Source organism: Vigna radiata, chromosome 4 (assembly GCF_000741045.1).
Source record: "Vigna radiata var. radiata cultivar VC1973A chromosome 4, Vradiata_ver6, whole genome shotgun sequence".
NCBI classification, from domain to species: domain Eukaryota; kingdom Viridiplantae; phylum Streptophyta; class Magnoliopsida; order Fabales; family Fabaceae; genus Vigna; species Vigna radiata.
The window spans coordinates 787,223-801,212 of record NC_028354.1 but is presented as its reverse complement, the minus strand read 5'-3'; the positions used below and the strand labels follow the sequence as shown (position 1 = coordinate 801,212).

The 13,990-nt window shown below is 31.8% G+C and overlaps 1 protein-coding gene across 3 annotated transcripts in view; it reads left to right on the top strand.

The window, feature by feature from the left end:
- LOC106758224 (receptor-like protein 12) overlaps window positions 1–8,257 on the top strand; it is a 22,392-nt gene extending 14,135 nt beyond the window's left edge. Inside the window, exons 1-10 of one of the 3 annotated variants that reach the window (XM_014641168.2) lie at window positions 761–1,871; window positions 2,139–2,282; window positions 2,424–2,585; window positions 2,706–2,855; window positions 2,949–3,044; window positions 3,324–3,479; window positions 5,282–5,356; window positions 5,568–5,720; window positions 5,810–5,959; window positions 6,097–8,257. In XM_014641168.2, the coding sequence (XP_014496654.2) occupies window positions 1,481–1,871; window positions 2,139–2,282; window positions 2,424–2,585; window positions 2,706–2,855; window positions 2,949–3,044; window positions 3,324–3,479; window positions 5,282–5,356; window positions 5,568–5,720; window positions 5,810–5,959; window positions 6,097–8,255 (3,636 nt within the window). In that variant the 5' untranslated portion in view covers window positions 761–1,480 and the 3' untranslated portion in view covers window positions 8,256–8,257. Of the gene's footprint in view, window positions 1–760; window positions 1,872–2,138; window positions 2,283–2,423; window positions 2,586–2,705; window positions 2,856–2,948; window positions 3,045–3,323; window positions 3,480–5,281; window positions 5,357–5,567; window positions 5,721–5,809; window positions 5,960–6,096 lie in introns of those variants that run through there. The other 2 variants (XM_022779563.1, XM_022779562.1) reach the window with 2 other exon arrangements.
- The last annotated feature ends 5,733 nt before the right edge of the window (window positions 8,258–13,990 follow it).

Below are 13,990 nucleotides of genomic sequence, written 5' to 3'. Positions count from 1 at the left end.
AAAAAAGGTAGTTATTCATTAATTGTTTTTAAAATAAAAAATAAAAAGAAAGGTAGTTATTTTCCACTATTTTTAATTATAATATTTTTAAATTGATATAATTTTTATAGTTACGTTGTTTTTTAAAAATGAGGGGATCATATCCATAGGCAACATATTTTCTATGACTTAAAGATATCTTTTGCAATTTTTATTTCCATGACTTTATAGAACCCAGATTTATAGAACCCTTCTGAGTTTATAGAACGGGTTTATAGAACCCGTATGGGTTTATAGAACCCGTATGAGTTTATAAAACCCGGGTTAAAAAAACAAGTACCTTTTATTTTATTTTTTATTTTAAAAAACAACTACCTTTTAAAAAATATATAATAAAAACTAATAACTTCTCTCGTACACGTGGACCAATCAGAATTTTTCTTAACTACTTTTTATTTTTTTATTTTAAATTAAATTTTAAAATTATTAAAATACCCTTGAATTTAAAGTTGGTTTTATTTTTAAAGAGGGACATTTTTGTAACCTAAAACTTGGTACACTTTACTAAAATGTACCAACTGAAAAACCCTCTTAAGTAAATTAGCAAACCCATATATATATATATATATATATATATATATGTATATAATGAAAATTTGATAAATGAGTATTATTAAATATATGTTATCTTTTAGATTTAATAATCTATATTGATGTAGTTTCTTTTAATTGTAACATAATTGTTGAGACGTGTATATATTGGATTCAATTTGGTGGTGGGTGTGACTTCTGGATGAAGTCAAGTCATACTTTTTTGTCTTTCCTTGATCTTTATATATATATGTTTAAGTAACTATTAACATTAATAGTAAACAACTAACATAGACAACCGATAAACATTTTTGTAGTCCAGGTCTAACCGACCTCGGTAGACCATAATATATTATACATAACTTCATACCGACGTGGTAAGATATAGTTTGATGTACTAAGTCAATTTAAATTTAAATAAGAACTCAGGTTCAAAATCTGACCTGACGTATAACCTTATATTGGGGCCAATAACCGATTTACTGGGTCTCTTACGATCAATGTTGGGCCGGATAATAGAAGAGCGGAGACGAGTTCACACTAGATCAATGTTGTATAAGAAATTTTTTCTTTATATAATGGTGATTTAAATAAAAATTACATTTAATTTTAGATGTATAAGTAATTCATACGGTGTAAAATTATTTTTAATTATAAGTACCGAGAGATGTATATTTTGGATTTTATTTAGTAGGGTTGAGTGTGACCTTTGGGTTGACGTGAAGTCTTCTTCTTTAAATAGTACTATTATATTACATACATTTGAACATCTATAGATGACCGAATTATTTATGAAATGAAGAGGAAAATGAAGAGTGTGTTTCCTTTTATTTGAAGCCGTGTGGTGTGAAGGATGATGGGAGGAAGAAAAACACTTTTAATTTAAAAAACTGAAGATATAAGGCAGGTGATGCTTTCCTCCTATTTAAGAGATGGAGAGGAAGTTGTTGATGCAATGTATTGGAGAAACATGAAGAGTGTGAGAGTGTGTTTCCTCATTTTCCTTTTATGGGAAACAATCTGCTCTGAAGGATGTAGGAAAGAAGAGAAAGAAGCACTTTTGGGTCTACGTTCCCTTTCTGACAATTCTTTCTCATGGGACGTCGACACAGATTGCTGTGAATGGTATGGAGTGGACTGTAACTCTTCCACAGGGAGAATAACACGACTAGATCTTTTTAATGGCTGGTTGCGGAAGCCAACAGAGCAATATATAAATTACTCGGATTTTTCTGTCTTCAAAGATTTGAAGAACCTCGACTTGTCAAATAACAATATAGTTGGTTGTGTTGGGGATGCAGGTATTCTTTCCTATAATTCTATAATTCTATTGGTAATGATACATAGACAATATTTTTTGACAATATTTGAACATTATCATACGTGTCGTTGTATGATTAGTCCAAATGACACAATAACACTATCATGGATAAATCACACAATGACACGTATGATAATGTTCAAATATTGTAAAAAAAATGTTGTCTAAATATCTTTATTCTAGTTCTATTCTGTTTTATGGTTTATGGAATATTTATTATTTCAACTTTCTTTTACTTACTTTCCAGAGTTGCCAAATCTCGAACTCCTTGACATGAATGGTAACAAGCTGAACACGGCTGCCAGTATTATATCTTGTTTGGATGGCCTTCCATCTCTTAAGTATCTTTATTTAGGATTTAACAGGTTGACTACATCTTCATTAAACCACGGTGAGATTAGCTATTTTTTATTTAGTTTAAGAAATGACAACAATTTGATTTTTTATTAACATGAAAATCTTCTTATTTTTTATACTACATATATATGTTTTCACATTTGTTGGGTTCTTTCACAACTTTTGTATATGTAAGTTTTTGAAAGCCTGCCGCCAAAGCTGCGTAGTAATTTGAAGGCCCTTGATATAAGTTGGAACTATTTGACTAATGACATCTTGCCATATCTTGAGGGATTAACATCTTTAAAGGAACTTTATTTGGGTTATAATCAATTGGACTCAGATCTTCACTTTGAAGGTAAATTTTTCATTTCATTAATAAAGTTGACTGTTTTTACGTTTTAACTTAGGGAGGATATATATATATATATATATATATATATATATATATATATATATATATATCACTTAATTGTAGGTTTATGGTCAAAATTGAGGAATGTTGAACTCCTTGACTTGTCCGGCAACAACTTCAACCAAACTGATATTGGCTCTGCTCTTAGTGGACTCTTATCCCTCAACTCTTTATATTTAGGATACAGTAAATTGACTTGGAGATCAATTTATAGTATGTTCTCTATACTTTCAATGTTACAAATCTTCATATTTTGTTTTTTTTTTTTTAATTAGAAAGTATATCTAACAACCTGTAAATTCTTAGATATTTCAAAATTGAGTTCTTTGGAGACCCTTTACTTACATGAGAACTACTTGAATGAGTCTGAAAGTATATTTTATATGTTGAGGCCTTTGAAAGGTTAGTTATGTTATGATTAACATTTGATAGCATTTATAAAGTATATTTATAAGGATAATGATATTTAGACAATATTTTTTGATAATATTTGAATATTGATTACGTGTCAATCTGTGATTGGTTGTAAATTACTCCATAATCAATAATAATAATTATAAACACTATTATGAAATAATTTACGACCAATCACATATTAACACGTAATCAATATTATGGACATATAATTTTCAGTGAGTGAGTACTAATAAGTTTATGTTTTCAATTTTGTTTTTTTATCAGAGAATGAGGCATTTAAATGGCCAACCAATTTACAACATCTAGACTTGAGTGAAAATAGTCTGAGCAACAGATTTCTTTCGTCTGTAATGACACTTTCTCATCTCCAATACCTTGATCTAAGTGAAAACCAATTTGAAGGAGCACTAGATATAAACGGTCAGTATTTTTATCCATTATTATATCACAACATTAAAAAAAATATACAATATTACAGATAAGTTGATGCTTTCATTTTGTTTTATCCTTAGTAAGTCAACTCATAACCACATGTTTTCATATTTTGTTTTTCAGAGAATGAGACAATTAAATGGCCAGCCAAATTCAGAACTTACTTTAAAACAAAATTAAATCTGATTAGATCAAATGATATTATATTTTCTACTATATTTTAGAAGATTACTTTTGATTGGAGAAAGATTAAAATTGAAATAAAAGTTTATAAATTAGATAAAGAAAAACAAAATTCTGGAGAGATAGTGAAATTCGGAAATTTATATACTTAACATAATTAGAATTTTAATTTTTTTTTAATTTTTAAAACCATTTCTACTAAACATCAAAACAAAGCTTAGAATCAACATATAAAGTAGTTACTCTTATTTGTTGAGTTTAACATTTATACTTAAGAAAATCTATTTAACCAATCAAGTGATATATCATGGTTAATTTTATTTTTAAGATAATCAATATTTCAAAAGTCCATAAATTACAACACAACCATTTATATCATAAAACAAAGTATTACACTCTTATGTAAACTATCGATACTTATTTATTCATTATAAGAAAAGCTTATATTAGGATTGTGTTTTCCGCTTTATATGGACTATATTTTTATTATATTTGGATCATTCATCTTTTAAATTTTGAATTTTGAATGAAAGTAAAATTCATTAAAATTATGTTTCAATATTTTATTTAAATATTTTGTGTAATGTTTTAATTCGGTTTTGAATTGTTTGATTCCATTTGATGAATTATGTTTTGAAAAAAATTATTTTTTATTTTGACTTATGTTTAAATTTAATCTAAATTATTATATATGAATAAATATCATTGTATTAGATATTATAGAGTGCAAAGAGATAAATAATATTGTTTGTGTGAATAATGTTTTCGTACTAATTAATTACTGGCGAAATTGGTTTTGGAAGTAGATAATGTGAAATTTTACACATAGTCAATATTAACGATTAATATGTCCAATGTTAATTTATCTACATATGAGAGATGGTAAGTCTTACATCATGTCTCAATTACACACTCCTTAAACAAGCACATAAAAGTTTATCTAACATCTAACTGTGTTAATGTTGAAAGTAATACATAGATTAAAAATAAATTTGATTTATAATACATAATGTAATGTAAATTTCATTTTATAAATTAATTTTATAAAGTTAAATTAAATTTAAGGTTAATTTCTCAACATAATATTATAATTATGATTTAAAATATATTTTAATAAAAATTGATATTTGTTAGATTTAATTGTTCGATCTATTATTAGACTACTATTTTTTAGTTTCATGCTATACAAAAATGTTAGAGCATATTATTTTATAAGACTAAGTTTAGTTTAAAGTCTTTTTCTTAACTATCAACAATATAAATAAAACTCTTGCATTTTTAATGATTGTTATCCTCAATAACCTTATTTTTCACTGGTTATTTGTGTAGTTTTCTGTTTCTTTATCAAATACTTAGTAAAAGTGTTGGAACTCTTTTATGTGATACCATACATGCCATCTAACTCTTTTTTACCTATTTTTTCTATGAAAGTAAAAATAGTAAAAGTTCAATTTACATTCCTTTCTTTCGTTAAAAACATTCAACTTTTAGAGGTTAAACTTACACTAGTGTTTGGAAAAAGAATACTTTTGGTTATTTGAAAGTAAAGAAAATAACTCTTCACGAATATTTGTTGATTTTTTTTAATTCTTAATTTCTTTTTTCAGGATTGTTGACTTTATCCAATTTGACGCATCTTGATCTAAGCAATAATAATATTCACAATTTTGTCGCCCATCAAGGTATTAAAGAAAAATGGTTTAATTTATTGTTTAGGGACAAAGAAGGGATATATTAGATAAATTCATAATAAAAATACATTGTTGAATCCCATAATTCCATCAAGGTTCATATATTTACTTTGTACAAAATATATTTGTCAATATGATCTATCTAATTTAGCCTAGTTAAAGTTTATTTACTTTCTTTTAATTAAATTTACATATATTTCAGGTCTAAAAAGTCTCAGGAGATTGGATTTTCTTGATTTAGATGGGAATATGATAGATGGAAACAAACTAAGAGAATCATTAGGAGCTTTATCATCATCCATTAGAAAGCTTTCTATATCACACAATAACTTGAAAGGAATAATTGTATCTCAAGGTAGTAATATTTATGATTTTCATAAAGATAAATTATTTTAATAGTTGTTACATTAAGATTTATATACATATATATTTTCTACTATGCAGATTTCCATGATTTAAGAAACCTAGAAGAATTGACATTGGATGGAAATAATAACATGAAGAATGAATTTTTTGAATGTATTGGAAACTTGACGTCCTTAAAAGCTTTGTTTCTTTCATTCTCTCATATAAATGGCACCCTTCCCGTAGCAGGTAATTATATTATTATTCAACGTTCTTTATGAAATATATGTTCTATACAATTTTTTCTTCGTTTCAAAGAAATCTTTATACTTTTCTTATTATAATCTTTGTATGATGTTTTCTTCTTTCTTCAAATTTTCATTCAGATTGGTATAAGATGAAGAAGCTAGAAGAGTTAAGCCTAATAGACAACGGATTTGAAGGATTTCTTCCTAGTTCTTTCGTTAACATGACATCTCTTCGGATATTGGATATTTCTCAAAATAACTTCATTGGAAGGTTTGACTCTAGCATTGCAACACTTACATCACTTGAACATTTTGGTTTTATAGAAAACCAATTTGAAGTTCCTGTTTCCTTTTTTGCATTTGCCAATCATTCAAACCTTAAAGTCATCTTAGGCGAAGGCAATAAAATCATATTGGACTCACAATACAATTTGCACACTTGGATTCCAAAATTTCAATTAAGTGTGCTTAGGTTGTCTTCGAACATTCAAACTAGTTCTTTTCGACTCCCCAAATTTCTTCTTTATCAAAAAGATTTAACTACACTATATTTCAATAATTTGAAGTTGGAAGGAAGGTTTCCTCATTGGTTGTTGGAAAACAACACAAAAATGAGTGAAGTTATTTTTAGAAATTGTTCTTTGACTGATACTATGCAATTACCATTGCGTCCCCTTCCTGAGTTACACAGAATTGATGTGTCCAAAAATATCATAATTGGTGAAATTCCATGCAAGAATATTAGTTTAATTTATCCAAATTTGGAATACCTAAACATGTCTAGAAACCACATCCAAGGTTCAATTGCTCGTGAGTTTGGCCAATTGAAGTCATTGTTGGAGTTGGATCTTTCAAACAACCAATTGTTTGGAGAAATATCACGTGACATATTTGAAGCTGGACAACTCAATTGGTTGATACTTTCAAATAATAAGTTCGAGGGGCCTATCTTTACAATGCCTGCTAATTTGGAGTTTTTGTCATTGAATGATAATAACTTTAGTGGTAAACTTCCGAGCAACATTTTTAACACATCCATCATTTCATTGGATGTAAGCAATAATCATTTGGTAGGAAACATTCCAAGCCTTTTAACAAATTTCTCAAGATTATCGGAACTTCGTATGTCTAATAACCACTTTGAAGGGTTCATTCCATCAAAATTGGCACAACTTGAAGATCTAAGATATTTGGATCTCTCCCAAAATAATTTGACTGGTCTTGTACCATCATTCCTAAATTCTTCTGTGAAATTTATCCATTTGAGCAATAATCATTTAACAGGATTGTCCAAAAGGATGTTCAATGGAAACTCCCCTTTAGTGATGTTAGACCTTAACTATAATGAAATATCTGGCAACATTCAAGATATGATGCAAGACCTTAGTTATACAAAGTTGAATTTTCTCCTTTTAAAAGGTAATCATATTAATGGGGATATACCTAAGCAATTATGTCAGTTGATAAATTTAACCATATTGGATCTTTCAGACAATGAATTTTTTGGAGAAATTCCTCATTGCTTGGGGACAATGCCTTTTGATAGTAAGAACCTTGATCCATTATTAAAAGCATCAAAGGGAAGCTTCTTTGTTGAAGAATATAGTGAAGCACCATTATCATCATTAGAGCCTAAGAAAGAGAAAGCAAGTTTCACTTCAAAGAGAAATACCTATATGTACATCGGAAGCATCCTTGGTTACATGTCTGGAATTGATTTATCCCTAAATAAACTAAAAGGAAATATTCCAAATGAGCTTGGAAACTTAACAAGAATCCGAGCATTGAATTTGTCTCATAATGATTTGATTGGACAAATTCCGGATTCTTTCTCAAGTTTGGTGCAAATGGAGAGTTTAGATATTTCTTTTAACAAGTTGAATGGTCAAATTCCTCCTAAGCTCAATATCTTAACCTCACTTGAAGTATTAAGTGTGGCACACAACAATTTATCGGGCCCAATACCTGAATGGACAAACCAATTTGCCACATTTGATGAAAGTAGCTACGAAGGTAACCCATTCCTTTGTGGACCTCCACTACTAAAGAGCTGTAATCCATCTTCTACAAATATCTCAAATGACTCAAATACTGACAAAGATAATGGTAGTTTTATGGACATGTATGTCTTTTTTGTGAGTTTTGTTGTATCATACACATTAGCATTGTTAGCAACCACTGGAGCTCTATTCATCAATCCTTACTGGCGGCAAGCATGGTTTTACTACATGGAATTGGTCACTTTAAATGGTTACTACTTTATTATGGACAATTTTTGTAGATTTTGTAATGTGTGAAATATGTAAGATGTACCTTGTATACCTAGAATATTTATTATAGAGTGATTAAATAAAGTAAATCATGAAAGTGTTTCTAATTCAAGTTAAAATATGTATATAACAAATAAACCTTAAGTTTCATGTATTTCTAATTTAAATGAAACATATCTCTAACAAAAAATTCACATTTTAACATATATCAACTGAACTTAATTGAAAAAATGAAAGATGATAACTTCTTATATGGAGACATCTTATATTGCAAGAAACACAATTTTGGTGCCCAAAAACATAAAGCAAATAAAATGTAGGACATATGCAACCAAAACCTCCATTATTTCATATTTATATAACTTTCCTATATACTTAATTAATTCAGGTAGATGTAGGATAAAACTCCAACAAATTATAAAAGAAAAAAAAAGTGAAAGTCATAATATCATTAAAGATTATGATTTACTTAGCTTGGTCTATTCTACACTAACTACAAAGAGGTGAGGCTCAATCATTAAAGAAGATTATGATAAATCATGAATTGTAGAGAAAATGCAGATAATTTTTTAGAGATGAATTCTTAGATTAAAGGAAGATATTTTTTTTTATCTATTTATAATACAAAGTTGTTTTACAAGCCATGTTCATTATCCATGCACCATAAACAATGATTCTTGTTACAAGTAATGCACCTTAGACTGAATGGCAAAAAATATTAAAATAGGAAATGACATTGGAAAGCTCATATAGTTCAAGATCTATAATAAGCATAGAATAGTTTGGACTAAGGAAGTAACAAGTTGTTCTTTAGACAATTGATTTCACTTGCAACAATTTTTCTCTCAACAATTATCTTCTTGGAAATCAAACTTATGACCATGATTTTGATACCGATTGTTGAACTATTGAATTAAATGCTTGCCATAAGCTAAAAGCTATAACTAATTGTTGATAGGGGGAGATATGTGAAAGCTAAACCCAAATCCTTGTGTGTTTTTGATGATGACAACAACATAAATGTTTTAATAGTTTCTTTCACACATTATGTAAAATTGTGTTGTGTTTATATGTTTGTTTGTGCTTGAACTATTTGTTTTGCATACTTATTGTGGTTATACATGAGTTTATATCTGTGATATGCATATTTGTTAAGGCCCTGACAAGTGTACCAGATTGTTATCAAGTAATATAAAACGCCTCGAACACGAGGCTTTCCAATGTGCTTTGTCCTTACTCGCACATTTTCCGGGAAAACTTCCCAGAAGGTCACTCATCTCTAAATTACTCCAGGATAAGCACGCTTAACCATGGAGTTCTTATGGGTTAGGCTACCGAAAAGCAAATGCATTTGTTGATATGAGTAGCCAAATTAATTCCTTTAAGTTATCCTTCAACCGTATAGTCCCATACCTATACAGTCTCTAGTTCCCTCTCATTCCGGTGTATGTTCAATTCGTCCATGTGCCCCTTCCACTGGAAGCCTGCCAGGAGCCGCTCCTTGTTCGTGCCTCTTGCACCGACAATCACTCCCCGCCCTCGTCAGTGCAAGGGTGTCACAGGTAAGTTCCGAGTATCGTTTTTTCCAAAGGACTCTCAGGCCTTAACTTTCATGTAGATTGATTTTGTAAGACTTGTAGAGAAATAAATCTTGTGGTGGAATGCAAGAATGAAAATAAACATGCACATGCAGGTGATTCAATTGGCAAGAAAAAGATATGGATGAATGAAGTTGTTGGGGTTTAATATTTCATCTTATCCACTCTCTTTTATCTACTCTTCTTATTTAATTTTCTTTATTATCTAATTGTCATGCAAACTTTCTTAGTCTACCCTAAACCCGATCCCTCGGTGAAAAAAGCCTACTCCTAGTTACTGGCTTACTATCCCTAGTCTCCCCTAGTAACTATCAATGCAAGTATCACGGAAGCAAAATACAATTGATCATCCTACCCCTATCCCTAGGTGGTATTGCTTAATCAAGCAATTCCCTATCAGTTCATGACTTCCCCGTACGTCCTCGTATCGACAAAGGCAAACATCTTTATATCGAATGAGTTAAACTATAAAACCTTTGAGCATAGATAAGAAACCCAACAATTGATAATCAAAGCATATGCAAGCATATAAATAAATAAGAATTTCAATAAAAGAGAGTTTCAAAAGATTACATTGTTCCCCAACAACAAAGGGTTTAGTTGACCATAGACATGGTGAAACTAGATGAAATACAATGAAAGAATGGAAGAATAAACCCTAAATTTGGTAGATTGGAGCCTAAGCATCCAAGGAACCTCCTCCAAGGTGTGTAGAACAACTCTGAACGTCTTCTTCTACCAAAAGAATACAATTTGAATCGCACCGGGGCTATTTATAGAGCATAAAAGTAACAAAATTTAAGCCCAAGCCCAGCAGACAATCGCTCAACGTCCAATTTAACTGTTGAGCGGTTTCCCTCTAGCCGTGCCACCGCTCAGCGCTCAGTTTCACCGCTGAGCGGTTTTCCTCTAATCGCTCTGGACGCTCAGCTTCACCTCCTGAGCGCCAGATAATGGCTCTCCCTCGAATCGTGGCGCTCAGCGTTAGCTTTTGACGCTGAGCGGTGTATAAACTCTTCTTTTCTTCCTTTTTCTTCTTCTTCCTTGAGTCTAAGACCTTCCTACTTCAATTCCATCCTTAATTCCCATCAAAACCCTGCAAAACAAAGCAAAACAAGCATAATATCTCTAAAAACAACTTTTGACTCTCATGTGACTCAACTTAAGTGTTTTACATGATTCTAAGCTCATTCTAAGCCACAAAGGGTGTGCTTTGATATCAAATTTATGTATTAAAGTAATGGTTTTTAGACCGTTATCACAACCCCAAACTTAGAACTTTGCTTGTCCTCAAGCAAACAAGACAAAACTTGGCTTTCCACTTTTTCATCAAATAGTTCAACATTTTCAAAATCCATTTTTCTCATGATAAGAACTACTCAATTCAAATTTTCAGTGGAATCCTATCAAGATGCATGCATGCTTTCAATCCAATTCAGTTCACATAATCACATATTTTCCAACAGATGTTTTATTCATGAATGATGAATCCACTAAGCATAGATGTAAACATGAGATTCATCAATTCTCACCAAGCAACTTGTTAACACTCAATTTCGTCCGGGTGTTTGTAATAATTATTTTCCTCTATATTTGATTCTTTGGTTTTATTGACTTATTTATTTTTTTTATTATTTAGTTTTTCTTCTTTTCGTTGTTAACCTTGGTTTTACTTTCTGTTTTTATGTTAATATAACTAGTATAATTAATTAAAATATAAAATTAATTAGGAAAATTAAAAAGAAAAAAAAAAGAAAAAAAGAGAGAAGAAAAACGTGTTTGATGAGGAGAGGGTGCTGGGAGTGGGGGGAACAGGCGCATGTGCTGATAGGGGAGACAAAAACAGAATTTTGTGGGGGGTATTGAAAAACGGTTACGGAGGAGATTTGGGGGGGGACGAAAAGGAGAGCGAGCAGAGGTTGTGAAAAAGATTAACAGTTTCAGCACAAGGGAGAGGAGGGAGATAGCAGGATCATCTTCAACCATTCATCCCTAAGGGCAGTGGATTTTGGTCTTCAGCTCTCCAATCTTCAATCACATCTCGAAGAAACTTGCTTCCTCAAGAGCAACTCTGCACATCATCAGGTAAACACTTCTTCGCGTTAATGGTCTTGTGTGTAGTGTTGTATATTGGATATTATTTCTCTGCTTGCCATGGTGTCATCGGAGAGTATCACATCATCATCACCGGTCACTATGTTTTCTTTTAAACTTCATCACCGTTGTTCCCACCGTCACAGTTGGCTTTAGCTAGTTTGCCCAGATTCTATTGCACTTTCTCCACTCGAAACCTCAGTGCTAAACGCCACCAAGCAATAACCCAAACATCTTCATTATCTCGATTTTCTTTTCTCAATAGCACTAAACCCTCTTTCTCAAATGAACCCAAACCCACCAACAACCATTCTCCCACTATAATCCTGTACCACGTTCTCTATCAAACCGTCTTGCTCAAATCAAATCATCAGTACCAGTAGGATTAAGACAGTAAATAGGAACTCACCGGTCACGGTTTCCTCTTCCCAAAACACTTACAAATAAGATTAGATTTGAGATCCCCATCAGGTTTCTGTTTTCCGGTTAATGATGATTATGAGAATGATTAGTGGTGATGACATTGAACTGGGAGGTAATGGTACCTCCAAGTCAAGTGTGACCAGTGGGGAAGCAATGGGATCTTGCATTTCCACTTGCTGCAGCTTTGGTGATCAACGACGACCGATTCCATTGACGGCAATGGCAACAGCGAGTTGTAGATGGAAAGTGTCTCTCTCTCGCATACGATTTTGGGGTTTGAACCCGACGTCGTGGCCGACTATGTTTCTGGTGGCGCTTCTTATCGCTGAGGTAGTTATCGGTGGTGCATCAAAATCAAAATACAGTGCAACGGCGTGGAGGCGACGGCGTCACCGTCATCGATGACGTGAGAGAAGGAGTCACAGTGGTTGAGGCAATCCTCGGGGCGAGGAAGGAGATGCACCGCCGGTGTTACCTCTGGCCGCCATTTACGGCGGCTGAAGTTGGTGGTCGGAATCGCTGCAAAGGATGAAGGAGGTGGTTCGTTCATGCTGAAGAAGAATTCCTTAGGTGTGGTTCGAATGAGAACCTCCTAGAGGGTTTGGGGGTGAGGAAACCCTAGGGAAATTCTGAAATGGGGGATTGGGCCTGGGTCTATTATGTTTTATTTTATTTTATTTTATTTTTATTTTTATTTTTATTTTATTTTATGTTTCTTTTAGTTTTTTTATTTATTCCTTCTGCACCCCCGGTTTTTGCCATTTGACATCCTACCATTATTCATTTGGGCCCATATTAGGCCAGACAAAAGGTTTCTACTTTGCAAACCTGTTTTACTTTCCATAACCCCGTTTCCTTTGGGCTTAGGTCTGGTCCAGTTTTAAGTTTTTGATTTCCAATGTGCAGCCTCTGTTTTCACTTTTATCACTTCCTTTCCATTTGGGCTTAAGCCCGATTTATTATTAGAAGCAAAGCTGGTTTGGACATCTTTTATTATTTAATAGATTTATTTATTTATATACTATAATAAAATATGTATTTTTTTTCTTTTAAAAAAATAAAAATAATTTGAAAAGGTTTAAGCACACGTGCGACTGCTCGCGTAGGCCTTGTGCTGAAAACCTTTTCCTTCTCTTTTACAAAAAATCAAGTAAAATATTTTGAAAAGGTTTAAGCACACGTGCGACTGCTCGCGTAGGCCTTGTGCTGAAAACCTTTTCCTTCTCTTTTACAAAAATCAAATAAAAATATTTTGAAAAGGTTTAAGCACACGTGCGACCGCTCGAGTGTGCCTTGTGCTGAAAACCTTTTCCTTCTCTTTTACAAAAATCAAATAAAAATATTTTGAAAAGGTTTAAGCACACGTGCGACCGCTCGTGTAGGCCTTGTGCTGAAAACCTTTTCCTTCTCTTTCACAAAAAATCAAGTAAAATATTTTGAAAAGGTTTAAGCACACGTGCGACCACTCGCGTAGGCCTTGTGCTGAAAACATTTTCCTGCTCTTTTACAAAAATCAAAGAAAAATATTTTGAAAAGGTTTAAGCATACATGCGACCGCTCGCGTAGGCCTTGTGCTGAAAATCTTTTCCTTCTCTTTTACAAAAATCAAATAAAAATATTTTGAAAAGGTTTAAGCACACGTGCGAC